The sequence below is a fragment of the Zootoca vivipara genome, chromosome 6, assembly GCF_965207765.1.
Source record: "Zootoca vivipara chromosome 6, rZooViv2.hap1.1, whole genome shotgun sequence".
Taxonomy (NCBI): domain Eukaryota; kingdom Metazoa; phylum Chordata; class Lepidosauria; order Squamata; family Lacertidae; genus Zootoca; species Zootoca vivipara.
In genome coordinates, this window is record NC_142589.1 from 62,272,747 (window position 1) to 62,290,040 (window position 17,294).

Here is a 17,294-nt window from a genome sequence, read left to right on the forward strand (position 1 = left end):
AAACTGCAGGGTACATATTGTTTGTGGCTAATGTCACAGCAGTGCACCAGCACCAGAGTAAGTAGTAAGTAGTAGTAATGCATGCACGATCCTTACTTAAGACACATCTGTTCACCCGGGCTTTTGAGATGTGAGGTGTATATTTTTAGGACCCACCTTGGTTTTGAAATTTTAAGTTGTTTTCAACTAAGACCTTGGGATGAAAGGTTGGTAATGAATAGTAATGTGTGATAATAGTAATAATGTAGAATACACCTGCAAAAGAACACCATTTTTGAAGGCACTGTTAAGTGGATGTGAACCTAATCAGTGCTTGGTTTGGAATGCCCTTTGAAACTATTCTGCTTCCAAAAACAGAAGAGACAAAAATAGGATGGTAACCTTACCTTCCCCTCAGAAATGTTATAGAAATAGAGAATTTAAATATGCTCATCATGAGACTCCGCTTTATTTTTGCAAAAAGAAAAAAAGTAAACATGTTAATTTCTCTACAGTGAATTTGATCACAGCCATGCAGCCGCTGAGCTCTCATCAATTCTGAACACAAGCCCTTCTCTCCTCCCCGACAGCTGGAGGGAGGGAAAGAGGCAGCCTGAACAATGAAGCCACCACTGCTTGGAGACATACACAGAAATGCATTTATTTTTCACCATCATCGGGATTATGAAATCACAGCAGCAGAGTTCAGTATATACAAAGGAATCCAGCACCCCCTGGAGAAACAACTCACAGGACAGAGGCCCATCTGGCTAATCATTAGCAAAGGAGGGGAAAGAGGGGGAACCCCCAAGTGGTACATCAATGAAGCTTCCAGAGAAGAAAGGAAAATGAAGAGGCTGGAATGTAACCCCCTCCCCTCAAAAAAAAAGCAACAACCCTAGAAAGCCTCGACGGGGTAGGTACCAAATAAACAATGGCACCTTTGAGAAGAACCTTGGCACCTAACCAAATCTCTGCAGACATCTAGCCGATGGGAATGCAGAATACATGCAGAGACAGTGGCATACAATGACCTCTAAACCACAGGTTTCTCACTGTCCCTACAACCAGCAAATTTCTGGAAAGAAACGGGAGGCAACAGCTGTATGCAAGCGCATACACGCACACCAAGAAGCCCTCTGTGCTGCACCCTATGAGTGAGTGACACACAGGTGTCGAAAATCCCTGCACGGAAGTGCTTCCCCTTAGAGGAAGGTTGTAACTCACACCCTTGCCCTACAGAGGTGGCGTTAAGTGGGCAGCACAGCATTAAAAAATGAGCGGCAACTAAACAGGTGCCGAAAGAGGAGGGCCAATTCATTCTGCGGGGTTGTGGCTTGCGTGATATATGGGCTTGTGGTGAGGCTGTCACAATTTTATTTCTTCCACTAAACCCACATTCCCACCCACTGCCATGGCCATGCCAACAGTTTCAATCCCCCCCCCCAGCAGTATGGTAAACAAAGGCAGGGCTGAAATTTGGGTGCACAGTGGCTTTGTCATAAGGGGCAGAGTCAGATGATCAGCAACCACTTAAAAACTCACCACAGAAGACCTGCAGTGTGTGTTGGGGGCAGGGATGGGAGAGGGCAGTTGCTTCCAATCAGTTATCGATGCCATTCCCATCCCTTAGCTGCAACAAGGAAATCCTTTGGAGTGGGATTCAAAACCCAGATTCGTAACTTCTCTGTGCCTTTAGTAGTTTAGCACATTTGACTTCCGGGGTGTGTCAGAGAAGTTCCACTGTCTTCTCAATTGGTCACCTCTCTTCACCGCTAAGCAGTCTGTTCAAGAGGGAGAGGAGAGGAGAGATGGGAGTTTCTGGCATCTTTGCTCCTCCTGCATCTATTGCCAACTTTAACATGTGGCAAAGCTTGTATAGTTGCATTATGTCAGCAAAGCACTTTTTAATTGACTCAAAAGACCAGTTGAGGCTACTGCTACTATGGAAAGGAAGTTGGCTGTGAGCACCAGGTCTGTGAGTTGCTTGGGTTTCCTGGAGCTCTTTTTTGGCAAATCACTGCCAACACACAAGAGAGCAGGGAGGGAGGGATAGTGTCTCTCTATTCAGTGGACCTGGTCTATTATTTTCCTCAGAACTAGAATCCCTGCTGGGTGTGGGAGTGTAAGCGAAGCGGCAGAGGGGCAGCGGGATGGGCCACCACACGCATTCACTTTGATCTAAGACCTTTGATCTCCAATCAGCCTAGAGCTTATTGATTGCCTTTCTACAGCTGCCGTTGTTAATGGTTGGAATGGCAAGAGTTCGACACCCAAGAGGACCTGCTCGGACGCAGGTGTTTAAGGGGAAGACAATGCGCTGCTCCTTTGCACAGTGCAAAGTACTTGGCGCTCCAGGGAGTGTGTGAAAGACTGGAAAGGGTGGAGATCAGCATGGGGAGGGGAAGGGTGGAAGGGGGTGGCATGCAGCAGAGAGTGGTGTAGCACTTTCCACCCCCCTTGGTTAAAAAAGGAAGGAAGAAGAAAGACTGCGCTTTTCATTGCTACATGGGCCATAGGCCAAAATTAAGTCCATTTAGAAGTGGGTGGCACACAATTTCCTAGTGCAGCCTTTGCCAACCTGGTGCCCTCCAGATATTTTGACTACAACTCCCATCAGCCCCGGGCACAAAACCTAACTAGGTCACCAGGTTGCTGAAGACTGCCCTGTTTCCAGGTTACGAGAGAACTTGACTCTTGGATGAATGGTTCTCTTCCCTTCAGAACAGACTTCATACTGGTAGGACTTCCAGCTTCACTGGGTTAGATCAGGCATCTCCCTGGGGCAAGTTTTGCTTCTAGAGTCTTTCAAGGCACAGTGTTGTGCAGAACTACGTTATAAACCAAAGAGTTTAACCATCAGGTGGGTAGAACACTGTTTCTATCACACACACACATGCGCAGAAAATCTTTGGGAACTGGTTTTATGAAGCGGACCAAGATGTCTTAATAGAACTCTCAACAAGAACAGCTCAAGGTCACCCTTGGAAACGACTGCACCAAATATCATTTAAGTTGGTGGGAGCTTGGGGTGGTGGTGGTGGTAGAGAAATCAGCTGCTTTCAGAACAATGGCATTTCCAAGGAGCACCAAATTAAAAGCAAACAAAAAATGCACTTCTTGTGCAAAGGAGAAGAGGACACAACCTCCACGCTATGGTAAGAAGTCCTATCTGCAGAAGACTGAAGGCAACCCCAACTGAAGGCTGTCATTTCAGGTTGCCAATCGCCACAGGACCCAGCCATAGGAACGCTGTTACGACCAAGAATGCCACAAACCCCATTTACCAGCGCAAGCAGATTTAAAAACCAAACCCCTCCAACTCCAACCCACATCGTCCACTGCTATCTTTCCTCATAAAGTGCCACCGAGAAGCTTTCTGCGAGAGATTGGGGAAGCTTACAACCAGTCCCAGCACCTACTGCGACATGCCCAAAGTCCTCGCCACACCACCTGCAAATCCAAGTCCAGGTCGTGCATCCCTACGCAGGAACTTTGAACCAGAAGAGACCTTTGGCGAGAAGCAAGATGTGGCGGTTCCCCCTTTCCCTTGATGTTTGAAGGGAAGAATTATGAGGAAGAAAAGGGGGGTGGGGAGGGAAGAAAAGAAAGTCCACCAGGATAAAGGAAGAGTTGTTATTACACAGCACTTCTTTTCTGCGGGTTTCTGGGCCACGCAGCTTACTTCCACAGCCTTCCTGGGCTCGGAGAGCCAGAGTTTTCAAGACTTGACTTCAAAAGAGGGGGGAACGCTGGCGTCGTCCATCATCGTATGTGAAGAGTCAGGCTGACTATTAGGATAATCCCCAAAAAGAGGATAAAAGGAAGCCAGGTCTTCACAAAGCCCCCTATGCTGCAAGGGAAAGAAAGAGAGATTTAGAGAACAAGAGAGGGGAGCAAGGCGAGGAAGTGGCAGGTGGGACCATGAAGGAGATGGGGCAGAAACTGGAGAGGGTTGTTGGGAAACTGGAAGCACAGGAGGGAAAACAAGCTGTGCCAGTCATCTCGGCTTTACTTAAGCCTATTAAGGAAGGTTGTGCCATACATTTGAAGCACACAGCTTTCCCCAAAGAATCTGGGGAGCCTGTCCAGGGTTTGGCTCTGTGAAAGGTAATCTACAGTTCCCAGGATTGGGGTGGGATGGTGGGCTATTTCCAACCTGTGTACAAGGTGGTGAAAGTGTTTGTGTGCAATTTAAGCTCAGCCCTACTTAAATCTGCATAAAAACCAGGTAACTCAGGTTTTTTTCCCCCCAGCACAGGAAAGCTCAGTTTCCAAGCTGTACTTTAGAAAAGAATAGCTGGAGAAATACATTAACTGGCTGTGCTTTCCCAGGTTTTGTCCACAGCTGCCAACTTCCTGTTCATAAAGTTGGCCACTCATCGCAAGGGCTTGCTGTTGACCCCGGGACCAAACCTGCCGTTCAGAAGGGCTTGATGTTGCAAGCACCATCAGATTCCAAGAGCCGAACAGTTTTCAATTCCCAATAAACAGAACCGGTCACCAGACTGCTATATACTGGAGAAGCTTGGAGGAGATCAAGGCCCTTGATCAAAGTCTGCACCTCTGCACGCCACAGTATTCACAGCAACAGTCAAGCTTTCTACTCACCTTACATACTTTCCATATAGAAGGGAGAGGAAGCAAAGTTTGACCATATTCCAGGAAGTGCTGTTGTCATATCGCATGAGGTTTAAGGCCAGGGCTACGTGAGAGTGGCAGTTGTCACAGCAGAGGTTGTGCTGAAATGGTAAAAAGCACACTGCTGACAATACTTTTATTATTATTAAATACGTATTCATTACCCACCCTTCAGCCTAAGGTCCCAGGGCAGGCTACAGCCTTAAGAACAAAGGTAAAGGTAAAGGGACCCCTGACCATTAGGTCCAGTCGTGACCGACTCTGGGATTGCGCGCTCATCTCGCATTATTGGCCGAGGGAGCCAGCGTATAGCTTCCAGGTCATGTGGCCAGCATGACAAAGCCGCTTCTGGCAAACCAGAGCAGCACATGGAAACGCCGTTTACCTTCCCGCCTATTTATCTACTTGCATTTTGACGTGCTTTCGAACTGCTAGGTTGGCAGGAGCTGGGACCAAGCAACGGGAGCTCACCCCGTCACAGGGATTCGAACCGCCGACCTTCTGATCAGCAAGCCCTAGGCTCAGTGGTTTAACCCACAGCGCCACCTGGTCCCTAAGAACAAAGTTAGAAACAATCTAAAACAACTAGCTGGGGCTTATGGGAGTTGGACTGTGACAACATCTGAGAAGACCACAGGTTGCCGGTCCATGATGCAGGGTTTTCACAGTTAGAAGGGCTCATCTAAAACAACTCCTTGTTTATCTTCAGTAGCTAGCAAGCAAGCTTGTGTTTCCAAAAGGTTTCTTGATCAGCAGCAAGAGCCTTACGCTGCCCTCAGCCCCTAACCAATTTTGGGTGCATGGGACCTCTCCAATTTGAGTACTGAAGTCACCTCACCATACGGTGCTTGTACTCCTCAGAGGCATCGTGCACCGCAGTATCCCAAGCATTAGCGCCACTGGAATACACTTTGCTGGGATCCAGCTTCCAGTATCTGGGGAAAGGGCAGGGGGAGGGGGAGAGAAGAAAAGAGAACTAAAGATGCCAGTTCACATGTTTGTTTTCAACAACCTGCTCCCTCCCCACACACAACATCCTCCTTTCTAATAAATTCTGTTGCTAGTAGGATTTTCAAATGACATCTCTGCAAATTTGGATCCAGAGACTCTGAAAGCAAAGATGTGTGTATGTGTGCTTGTGCTGTGTGTGCATTCATCAGCCATTACTTGTGCTTAGGTAATGGAAGTGCAGAAATTATAACTGGGTGCAGCATTTAACATCCTGAGAAACCCTCTCCCTACTTAAAGTTGTTTCCAGCCCTTGCTGCTGCACACATAATATAAAAAGTGCGTGGGTGGAATTTAAGAAGCCGGAAATAAGATGGTTTCCAAAGAGGATTCCCAGTGTATTGGGGATCTGCATCTTCCAGCCCTTCCTGCTCCTTATGCTTGGATCTGGGCAAAAAGGGATGTGTGTAGCTTTGAAGAGGTCTGATAGCTGTCTTCCCCATAAGGAATACAGATTTGGAATCTCCCAAAAGAATTCTGTTCATTCAGAAGTTTCAGCAGCTTTTTGTCTTAGTCTGTGGGCACCAATAAATTACATTCTGTGCATTCTCAAAGCAGCAGAAATATTATTATTACACTGGAACCTGAGATGGCTGCAGGTTTGCTGCTTAAGGAGAGATTTCATGTTATGTTCCTCATTGAGAAGCACAGGTCCCAGTTCTCTGCTGCAATCTGAATTTTTAGTCTGCCTTAATAGCTAAAATATGGCATGCATTGCTCAGCTTTTCTGTGGATACAGTTTATTTGCAAGTAAATGCATCAGGAGAGGGTGGAGAGAAAACAGCACTTACTTTACAGGCTTCCCAAAAGCCATGTTGTCTTCCTAGAGAGAGTAGGAGGGAAAATAATAAGCACACTTCATTTCCTGAGCAGCATAGAATAAAGAAATTCATATCACTAAATACATAATCCTGGGTACTGAGGAATTACAACAGAAATCTTCCCTACAAGGGCCCCTCCCCTTGTTGAACATTGACTTGAAAAACACACACCATTCTGTTCCAGTCAATTGAGTAGATGTTTGGATGTGTTTGGTGCCAAAAGAGTTACTCTAGTTTGAAAGATTGCTGACACATATGTCAAAAGAATGAGCTACTCTGCCTCTCTCTCTCCCACCACCAGCCCCCCTTCATATTTTTCCCCCTAAATTTGCTGGGACACTCGGAACAGGATTGTCTTCTTCAATGTTTATTCTCTAGAGCAGCGTTTCTCAACCACTGTTCCGCGGCACACTAGTGTGCCGCGAGACGCTGGCTGGTGTGCCGCGACGTGCGGTGACGAGAAGGGCGATTTGCATTGTCACGTGACTGGCGGCCGCCAATAGGCAGCGCTGACCCGCCGGAAAGCAATATTTCTCCTCCTCTTTCCCAAAGCTCAGTGCAAACGAGCCTGGCGGCCGCCAATACACACCACTGACCCGCCGGAAAGCAATATTTGGCAAGTGTTTCTTACAGTCATAATTATAATATAGGGCGGCACAGAGTTAAATTTTTTAACTTTTTTAATGGTGGTGTGCCTCGTGATTTTTTTCACGGAACAAGTGTGCTGTGGCCCAAAAAAGGTTGAGAAACACTGCTCTAGAGAGAGAGAGAGCACGAGAGAGAGCGCATCTGTCTGCTTCAGAACATTCTGAAACTAGTAACGAAACATGAAGTTTCAGAGCTCTTTGGAGCTACTGGAAGGAAAAGGAAGCTAACCTTGCAAATCTATACACACGTATCTGAGAGTAAGTCCCACTGAACTCAGCAGAACTTGCTTCTGAGTATATATACTTCTCTAAGTATATGATTGCACTGTTATAGCCTCCAGGTTTTGTGTACAAGAGGAAGGAGCAACCGATGGTGGAGAGCCCAGTCTTATTCTTTACATGACCACCTGGATGAATCTCAACTCAGTCTTGTTATTTAACCACTTGCCAGGTTATCATAGGCTACTAGGAATTCCCCTTCCCACGTGCCCTCAGAATCAGCTCTGGAGGGTCCTCCAACCCCCTGGAGCAGATTTTGAGGGTGTGCAGGGGTGTGGCTGCTGAGAAGAGGGAGGGGGAAGTACTGCTGTGATAGTGGAACAGCAGCACTAGCCACGACTCAATGGTTGCCAACAAAGCCATAGGAACAAGCTTCTACTTACCGATACATAGTACGGCCCTGCAAAGTCCCGGATGACTCCAGTTGAGGTACAAATGCCCATGTGACCAATAATGGGGAACAGCCATCTACCAAAAGAAGAAAAGAAGGTATCAGGGGGCCTAGTTTTTTTGTCCTTGAAGTTGCTAAAAAGATCCTGCAGTGGCTGCCCAAGGCCATGGCCTGACAGGGCTGAATAGGGTGAGAGACAATGGCAATTCTGACAGTCCATCAAAGCCAGCAGGACCTAACCTGTAAGAGTCAAGGAAGATTTTCTTCTGTTGTCCTTCAGGCTTTCAAAATAATTTCTGAGTTATGTAAATACCTACAATACTGAACAAATATAATTTCTGTACTGTACACCTAAACCATGTTTGCGTTTTTAAACCCCAGGGTGCATTAGGTCTAGGCACCAAAGCCTGCCACATTAAGGCCCAAAGAAACACAACATGGGAGATCAAGAGCTGGGATAAAACTCAAAGGTTATTGAGACCAACTTCCATCTTAATGCAAGAAATAAACTATTAGTTACCTGTGATAAGATCCCAAAGCTTTTCTTTAAACACTATTCAAAGCGGCAGTGTGAAGCACTGATTTTAATCAGTGCACTGGCTCTGATTACAGGTGTTTAATTCTCTCCCCATAGCCACTTCCACAATCTAAACCGACATCAACACCCTGCTCCTATTTGCTCCACAGAAGGGGTAAAACAGATTATACTATATTTCCCCATACAAGAGTAGCAGCAATTTGATGGGTGTGAGCATCTGACATTTAGGTCAAGAAAATGAGATCAGCAGAGAGAAAATGTTGAATATCTCTTTCTCCAGCACTACAAGTTCCATTCAAAGATCTGACTACAGAACTCCTACATAAGGGGTAGAGAATCTTTCTCAGTCCAAGGTCCACACCCTCTGGCAGGCAGCTTATACACTAAGGAGGCTGGGGCCAGAGGCAACAAAATGTGTGGAGCAACAAATGTGACTCTTACCTTTATACAGCAAACTACATTCAAGCTACGCAAAAGTCAGAGGTGTCTTTGCTGTGATTAACAAGAAGGGTTTTAAAAATTTATGTTGCAAAATGTTTCAGCTTCATCAGCTATTCTGATAAAGATGAAATGTTGCTGTTTTTAAGGTGGCAGTTATAGAGCTTTGAGGATGGAATGCTCAGATGGGTTAAGGAATATTTATTATTTTAGTGATTAGCGGAATCCTAAAAATCCAGAGCTATCTATCCATCTCTGTACAGTACACACATATTTCTTTTATGTCTTTCGGTTGTTCCGAACTTACTGTTGATCCGAAGTGCACCAAGGTGAACCCCCCATGTACTATTTTTTGTAAGCAGGAAAGGAAAAAAAGATTCTGTCCACAATGGAGAAACAAAATTACTAGAACAAACCTGGGGGTGGGGAATGGGCCCAAGCAACAGTACCAGCTGTGTAGACAAATGATAATAATAAAAAGCACACCACATTCTAAACTTTTGTTTTAAATTACTTCACAAGGGGGAGCATTTCAAAAATGAACAAATTCCAATATTCTACTTAACTACTTGATACAGCACCATTTTCTGATAAGCACAGTCTTATATATGATCCATATATGATCCAACAATCCAACTTCTGAAGAAAAGTGTTTAGGAAAATGCAGAGAGGGAAATCTTTTGTCTCTGCTGCACCTGTTTCCCCCCTCTTCTCCCCTACCATCTCGTCCTGTTAGAATTGGAGCTACCGTATTGCTTCAATAATTCCTGGTCCTATCTTCGTGTCTTTTACACATTTAATCTTAAATCATTATTTCGACCTTCCGTTTTATTTTGTGAGCGGCCCAGAGAACTTTTTTCGTTAATGGGAAATCCGTAAAACAACAATACTTCGAGCCCCGCTTCCTTCCAAAAGAACAGCCCGTATCTTACCGTCACAACAGCCCTGTGAGGTAGGCGAGACCCAGAGCAAGTGTTGCAGGACTGCCCGTGTCGTCCCCCAGCCCCCCCCAAAAAACCATTTCGCCTTCCTAACAGCCTTGCGGAACAGGCTAGGCTGAGCGTGGGCAAGGAGGGAGGTCTCCGACGCGGCGTCCTGAGAAGGGGGCGGATACTCACGTGAGCACGGGAATGGGCGTCCACACCACGCAATAAGGGAAGCGGCAGCGCTCCGGATCCAGCCCTGCTCCCCCGGCACCGCCGCCGACCCCCACGCTGACGCCGCCGTGAAACTGCTTCATCTTCCCCACCGCAACCTCCTCTTCCTCCATCACCAGGAGGGGGAGGTTCCGGGCCGGGCGCCGGGTGACGTCACTTCCTGGATGCGGGAGAGCCGCTTCCGGGACGGCGAGGCGAAGTCCGGCCAGCCTATCACGTCGCCGCATCGGCGTTGTACCTGGAACTGCCTTCTGTCGAGGGTTCTAATGAGCTCGCCTGGTGACGCCACTGAGGTCTGCCCCGTCACTCAGCCGCACGTTCCCTCCGCCTCACTTTCCTGGCAGGGATGAGGGGGGGGGAGGGCTGGGCTCCTACATCTTTTATTAAACACTGATGATTTTACTAAGTTTCAGTTTATCTTGAGAAGTCCGTTCACCTCAACAGTTTTCCGGCGCAGGGGGGAGGTACGTTGTCTGCCCCCCACCCCTCGTCACAGCCTGCCCGTCATCTGTGTTGTTTAGTCGTGTCCGACTCTTCGTGACCCCATGGACCAGAGCATGCCAGGCACTCCTGTTTTCCACTGCCTCCCGCAGTTTGGTCAGACTCATGTTGGTAGCTTCGAGAACACTGTCCAACCATCTTGTCCTCTGTCGTCCCCTTCTCCTAGTGCCCTCAATCTTTCCCAACATCAGGGTCTTTTCCAAGGATTCTTCTCTTCTCATGAGGTGGCCAAAGTATTGGAGCCTCAGCTTCACGATCTGTCCTTCGAGTGAGCTCTCAGGGCTGATTTCCTTCAGAATGGATAGGTTTGGTCTTCTTGCAGTCCATCGGACTCTCAAGAGTCTCCTCCAGCACCATAATTCAAAAGCATCAATTCTTCGGCGATCAGCCTTCTTTATGGTCCAGCTCTCACTTCCATCATCACTACTAGGAAAACCATAGCTTTTAACTAAACGGAGTACGGACCTTTGTCGGCAAGGTGATGCATCTGCTTTTTAAGATGCTGTCTAGGTACTGGGGATAGCCCCGGCCAATCTGTGGCCAGGGTGGGTGTGACCTAGGCTCGGTTCATTTAATTTTGGCGTCGCCCTCTCACTCTTCCTTGCCTTTTCGAATCAGTACCGAGCTTTGCCTGTGCCTGCGGTTTTCTTTCGGTCGTTTTCCTTCCCTGCTCTATAAGCCTTTTGTTCTTAACTTCGTTGCCTTCCCCAGCTGAGCTTAGCAGCAGGGCTGCCTGCCTGCAGTCAGCTGTGAGGCGAGCGACTCACAGCTGGGGAGCAGCGCGTTTTTTCCTTGGGCTACTGAAGCAGCGTCCACCGCCCTTCTCCTCTGCCTTTGGTTTCCCGCTCGCTAATGCAGCATCCCAGTTCAGAGCCAAGGAGCAAAAAACAAAGTGAGTTGCACCTCTGTCTCTTCCAGGAATGTCTGGCTAGCCTCATGAACGTCATCCTCCGGACAGAGGAATATCCACCCATCACATGGTGTTCATGTGCACAGCTCCTCATTGCGTTCCTGGGGCTGATATCCACTTCCATGAAGGAGAAGACCTTCCTCACATGAGTAGTGAGTCCCAAATGGGTGTTTCTCGGCCGGCTTGGTTTTCTGCTCCAGCTTTCTTCAAGGGAGGCCCTCCTTCAGAGGACTACCAGGGAGCAAGGATGGGGAAGGAATGCGATTCTGTTTGCATTGAAAAGCTAATCACACTTTCTGAAACTATCTGTTAACCAAGAAACAGCCATCCTTTGACATCTGCACTACTCTGAATTTTTCAGTTCAGCCTTCTAGTCAAGGAAAGTGTAAATATAAGTGTGTGGGAATAAGAGTTGTGGGCCTTCCATTTCTGAAATGCCCTCCCCAGAGAGGCTCACTTGTGCCAACATGATGATCTTGTTCTCCCAACCTTTAATTTTACTTGTACAGGTGAAACTCATAAAATTAGAATATCATCAAAAAGTGCATTTATTTCAGTAATGCAACTTATTATTATTATTATTATTATTATTATTATTACAAATGCTTTCTTTTGGAAATTCCACAGTAATAAAACGAATAGTTACAATAATACAAAAATAAACATTGCTATTACATTTCATTAATTACATTTCATTTATAATTGACCCGCCTAATGACGAATAATTACAATTACAACAAATAAAGGCTTGACATATCTTGCTTTGCATGTCATGCATCTATCTAATATATATTGGTTTCACCTTTTAAGTTGCATTACTGAAATAAATGCACTTTTCGATGATATTCTAATTTTCTGAGTTTCACCTGTAGCATGGGCACATCCATCCACTGCTTCAGATTATTGCAAAGGGGAAACCCTCTGCTGATTTAATCCCAGCTGAAATCAATTGAAATAATTTTATGTTCTCTTTTATGTGTTTTCTATCCCTGGCTTGTTGTACTGCATATTTTAAATAAGGATGGTTAAATGCATTGATGGACCTGTTTTACTGTGGATTTTAATCATTTGTGGATTTGATAAATATTTTTATAGTTCTGAACAGTTTAGAAGCCATTTTGGCATGTGAGCAATATACAAATTAATAAATGATAACAAGAACCCTGAATTAACAACGGTAGGGTGATCCTCTGCTGCTCAGTGACTCTGTTGTTGTTTGCTGTTTTACGAAAAAGGGGTCCTGGTCCCCACCGTCTGTGCCATTGACCCTCCTGCTAACTCTGCCCTTGCCTTGGTTACAGAGGGGCCCAACACCTTTGATCAAGGATTGTGTGCCCTGGTGAGGTAAGAGGAAGAGCACAGTGATCTTCAAACATTATGGCAAACATGCAGAACTGCTAAAGAGACCCAGAGAGAAAGCCGTCTTTTGGGACACCTGGCTCACAACAAGGCCAACTTTATCTTGGTAGTAGATTTGCTGTCCTACTGTTCCTGTAAGTAAGGTGAAAATGCTTCTGCTGAGAAGGGTGTTAAGTGAAGAGAGATTAATATTTGAAGTCATCTGAAAGGGGCTTCACTGGCCTCAAACATTCCCCTTAGTTTGGGGTGGGTGGGGTTTAGCAAATGTTGTACAGTTGAAGTGAAAAGGGACAAGAATGGTCTCTCCTCCAAAATGGAAACCACCACTACTTGTGGGCACTGCACTTGCGATGTTATTATTACAATGTTATTTATGATTTAATGCTCTTTGCTTTAAAAAACTGAATTGAATTAAAACTCACCCAGTGTTTCACTGCAGAAGGAATGGCACATATGGGAAAAAGCAAACCCAGACAACAAATGGTCAAATAGTATTTCTTTGACCGGCTAGCTGGCAAGGAAACAGTTCAGGGCTAGGAGGTGCCTGGAGGAGCTGGTCCTGGAGCAGAGCTGATGGAATGAGCCCTGCTTCCTATCTCTCCCATTCAGGCAGCTTGATGGAATTACCAGGGAACAAGTTCCATTGAACTCAGTGCAATAAGTTTTGGGCAGACATGCAGAATACTGCACAGTTAAGTAGCTATTCAGTGTTAAAAATTCAGCTTGTGGCCTTCCCTTTGCATACTACCCAGCTCCCCAAACTCAACACTTTGAAAATTTAGCACAATTCCACTTTGTTTGACGCTCCAGGCACCCTCAGCTGCCCAGGATGCGCTCCAGGGATCCAGGATGCGCTTCTAGAGGAGGTCTAACACTGTACCATCTTTCGTATTGATCTAATTTTGGAAGATGCAGACCTCCTGTTCCTTTGAACTTTCTAAATTACCGTATCTAACTTTTTATAGTGACAGTCTCTTGAAACAGTTCAAGGCTGCCCTCTAGTGAGTAAAATTTTTATAGAGTGGACATGTTTTGGCCTGATTTTTTGAAAGAACCCTGCACACCAGGGATGGGGAACCCTTTTCCGCCCGAGGGCAGCCTTCCAGGAGCCATGTGACAATGGCAGGTGGAGTGGGCAGGATGCAGTTATTTTGTATGGCACATGACATTCATAACACAAAACCAGGGGTTTCTGTACATATAAACTCACCCAGTGCTTTTTTCTGGGGGGGGGGGACACAGGGGTACGCATACCCCTAAACATTTTGTGAATCTAAATTTGGCCTCATTGATGGGCAGTATTTCAATAGGAGTAGGAAAATGAGAGTACCCCTAAACATTTTTTAAGGAAAAAAGCACTGAACTCACCTATATCTCCCTTTAAAAATAATAATTCTAAGACTGTTCAGGACAAGCAATTGCAGAGGAAATGAATGCATTGCACTGAGTAGATTTGATACAATAATCTCCACCTGTAAGACATGGGGGGCAGTATGTAGCTGCACTTTTTAGAATATAGTTTTTACCTCTCCAGGGGGGGGGGTAGAGATAGCAAACCTCTCATTTGTTGGAAATTTAAAAACCTCTCCGTGGAGGTTTTTAAGCAGAGGTTGGGTGGCCATCTGTCATGGATGCTTTAGCTGAGATTCCTGCATTGCAGGGGGTTGGTCTAGATGACCCTTGGGGTGCCTTCCAACTCTACAATTCTATGATACTGTGACACTCTCTGTATCTGGGAAGTGACTGCACAAGAGCTGCGAGGTAACCAGTCGGCAATGCAACTGAGAGGGAGAAGAGAAGAGCAAGCTTTTTCTTTTCTAAAAAAAATTTATTCCATAAAATCTTATTGAAAGGAAGACAGCTATACAATGCAATCATCTGCTCTACAGAAATATATTTTACACACTTTGAAAAAGCAGTTCTGGCATAGAGCGCTTCAGCACTCCCCTGATGTCTACAATAGCTTCTCTCCTTGCACTCTTCCTGAAGAAATGCTATTCAAGTAGCAGTAGGAATCCTGTGGGCTCTCCCAGGTGCTGGTCTCCAACTCCCATAATCCCTGGCGTTTGGTCATGCTGACTGGGACCAACAAGAGTCCAACAAATCTGGAAGACCACAGATTGCCCATCCTCTGCCTTAAAGGCAACAAAGCCAAACTCCACCCCCCTCACCCCATGCAAAATATTCTCACCAAGTCAGTGCTCAAGAAAACAAAAGGATTTGGTGTGTGGTTTTTTTTTGGGGGGGGGGGGGGGAAGAGAGAACAAAAAGGGTCAGCTAAGGGGTAGAATGAAACCCTTGAGGTACAAAAACAGAGTTTGAGATCTTTGTATCCCTGGTCTGCCCAGAAAGATGACTAGGACATATTGGAATGGGATTCTTGATGCTTCAACACAGGGGTGGAGAACTCCCACCAGCATGGCCAATGGCCATAGATCATGGCAGTTGTAGCCCAAGATTACCTGGAGGCACCCACATACCCGTCTACTGCTGCCTTTAACAGTTGTATAGCAAAGAGTGTTCCAGGCTTTTGCCCTTTGCTCATGAAAAGGTATTCTGTTGGATTCAGACAAAGTGAGTGGTGCAGCCCCCACTGAAATCAATGGTATTTTAAGTCCTGACAATCTTATTCCTATGGATTTCAGTGGGTTCTAAATTCATTTAATCTGGATCCAACCCAGTGCCTCCTGACACTCCTTGTCTTATGTGATTGTTGCAAGATATAGCAGCCCTTCTTCTTCTATTGCATCTTACCCACCAGAAGGTTTGGCAACTGGGTAGGCTTCAGCAGTTATGTAACAGCCTCTTCTCAAGGCGAGGAAGCATAGAATGGCACAGGACACAGCCTTGAGCCGCCTGTGTGCTGCCTACCCACTGGTAGGGCATCAGGTTCTGCAAAGGTAGCTTGTGCAACCAAAGCAGTTGTCAAACACGGAACCATCTACATCTGTCTTCCCCAGACGGAGGCTTGTCAAATGATGTTGAACTACAACTCCCAGCAGCCTCAGCTGGCGTGGTCAGTGGTTGTGGGCCAAAAACATCTGGAAGGCCTGAAGCTGGGGGAAGCTGACCTACATTAACACACACCCAAATGCTTCCCAGCCTCTCACACGAAAGGGTGGCCAACCCTGCAACCCAGCAGTGGCTTGCAAAATCATTCAGAAACATTCCGCGAGAGATCAAGGGATCCCGTATTTGCTAACGTTTATAAATACGAAAGGTCGAATTCAAGCCCTTCTCAAGCATGTGACATTTGGAACTTCCAATACATTTTGCTACTTGACTAAGAAAAGGCAAGTTCCACTCTAATTTCAGAAAGTTTTTAAAAAGAAAAGTAGTCATGATTTTTTTTTAAAAAAAATATATATACAATATATTTCATGCCACCTGCTTCCTGAAGGCAACTTGTTTTAGGCTTTGCAGTTCCTGTTATATAGGACTAAATATGCACCAGAAAAAAAGAGGTCTCAACGTTACAAGTTTTTTGTTGTCCATCTTAAAAAAATTGTCTAAAAACTGTCCCTCTCTCTCAAAATGCAGCACATGCCAATTAAGAACTATAATTTTTTTCTGCAGGATGATTTAAAATTGGTCAGTAGTGATTCTGCATATTAAGCACATCCAAAAGACATAAGCAACAAAACAAAAATCTCCCATAATGTGTCAGTTTCCTGCTAGGTCAGTATTTTAAAGTTTCCTTTGTACAGAGCACATGCACGCACAAGCACTCTCTCTCTCAATCTCTCCCACACGCACAGGCACACACTCTTGCTTCCTGTTCACTACCTACAAAGGCTGCTCCAATATTATCTCTTCCTTTGAAAAAGCCTATAAAACAGATCAGAACATATTATTTACAGCAGAACAGGAAGAAGGGGGGCATTATCCATTCAAATGCTGGAGCTGTCCACGTCTAACATGAGTCAGGGCACCCAGCTACAAGCAGGGGGTATTGCTGTTTCATCTGAGGTATAGTGTTTCTCCCCCCGCCGTTGTGATTTGATGGCACTTGACAGAAACTCCTTCCAATGAAATGCGACTTTTGGACAAGGCTCTCCCCACCCCTCTCGTTTCCCTGAAGGAGGTCATTTCCTGGATACGATCTGAAGGCAAATCTTGACAAGCTTCAAAGGTTCCTCTTCAGCTCAGGAGAAGGCAACCAGCAAATGCCACTAGTCATCAGCAACCTTCTCTGGCACATCTATCAGTGTTGGGGGGTGAGTTTTCTAAAAGTTTCATGGCCGATGAAACCTGCAAGAGAGATCAGGAGAATCACATTGTGCTTGTGAGAATGGCAATGGGCTTGGACGCCTTTCCTGCCCACCCCCTTTGGGTCTTGTATGCCACATCCAGGTCATGCCCTCAGCACATGAGAACCACACCTGTCAAGCTCTCACTGCTAGATGGTGCTGGCCAACCATCAAATACTATCAGCAAATGTCTGCCTGTGTTAATGCTTCCCACCCAGAGCATACCCCCTGCCTTCTTGGCTTCAGCCTGCCGCACAACGTGCACCAAACATGGGTTTAGCAGGGCCATGTCCAAAGCTCACTAAAGATGGGGAATCCATGGGGGCAAGTTTCTGCCCTCTCCCCACCTCCAGACATCACACACTAGAGAGGCGA

General features: G+C 46.0%; 2 protein-coding genes and 1 long non-coding RNA gene across 12 annotated transcripts in view; 1 reads left to right on the forward strand and 2 right to left on the reverse strand.

The window, feature by feature from the left end:
- Positions 1-615: 615 nt before the first annotated feature.
- Positions 616-10,062, reverse strand: TMEM222 (transmembrane protein 222). Its single transcript, XM_035120239.3, has 6 exons — positions 9,861-10,062; positions 7,759-7,843; positions 6,420-6,451; positions 5,459-5,555; positions 4,591-4,721; positions 616-3,832 (listed from the first exon to the last, which is right to left on the reverse strand). Exons 1-6 carry the CDS (start codon positions 10,010-10,012, stop codon positions 3,745-3,747), a joined length of 585 nt encoding a protein of 194 aa, XP_034976130.3. The 5' UTR covers positions 10,013-10,062; the 3' UTR covers positions 616-3,744.
- A 5-nt stretch (positions 10,063-10,067) lies between these two features.
- Positions 10,068-12,529, forward strand: LOC148685371 (uncharacterized). The gene is made up of 2 exons (XR_015950626.1): positions 10,068-10,192; positions 11,319-12,529. It is a non-coding gene; the product is annotated as an uncharacterized LOC148685371 (long non-coding RNA).
- Positions 12,530-14,913: 2,384 nt separating this feature from the next.
- PHACTR4 (phosphatase and actin regulator 4) overlaps positions 14,914-17,294 on the reverse strand; it is an 89,783-nt gene continuing 87,402 nt past the window's right edge. For all 10 annotated transcript variants that reach the window (XM_088672376.1, XM_035116955.3, XM_060275774.2 and 7 more), the window contains one exon: positions 14,914-16,920. In XM_088672376.1, coding sequence (XP_088528502.1) covers positions 16,905-16,920 — 16 coding nt within the window. In that variant the 3' untranslated portion in view covers positions 14,914-16,904. The remainder of the gene's footprint in view (positions 16,921-17,294) is intronic.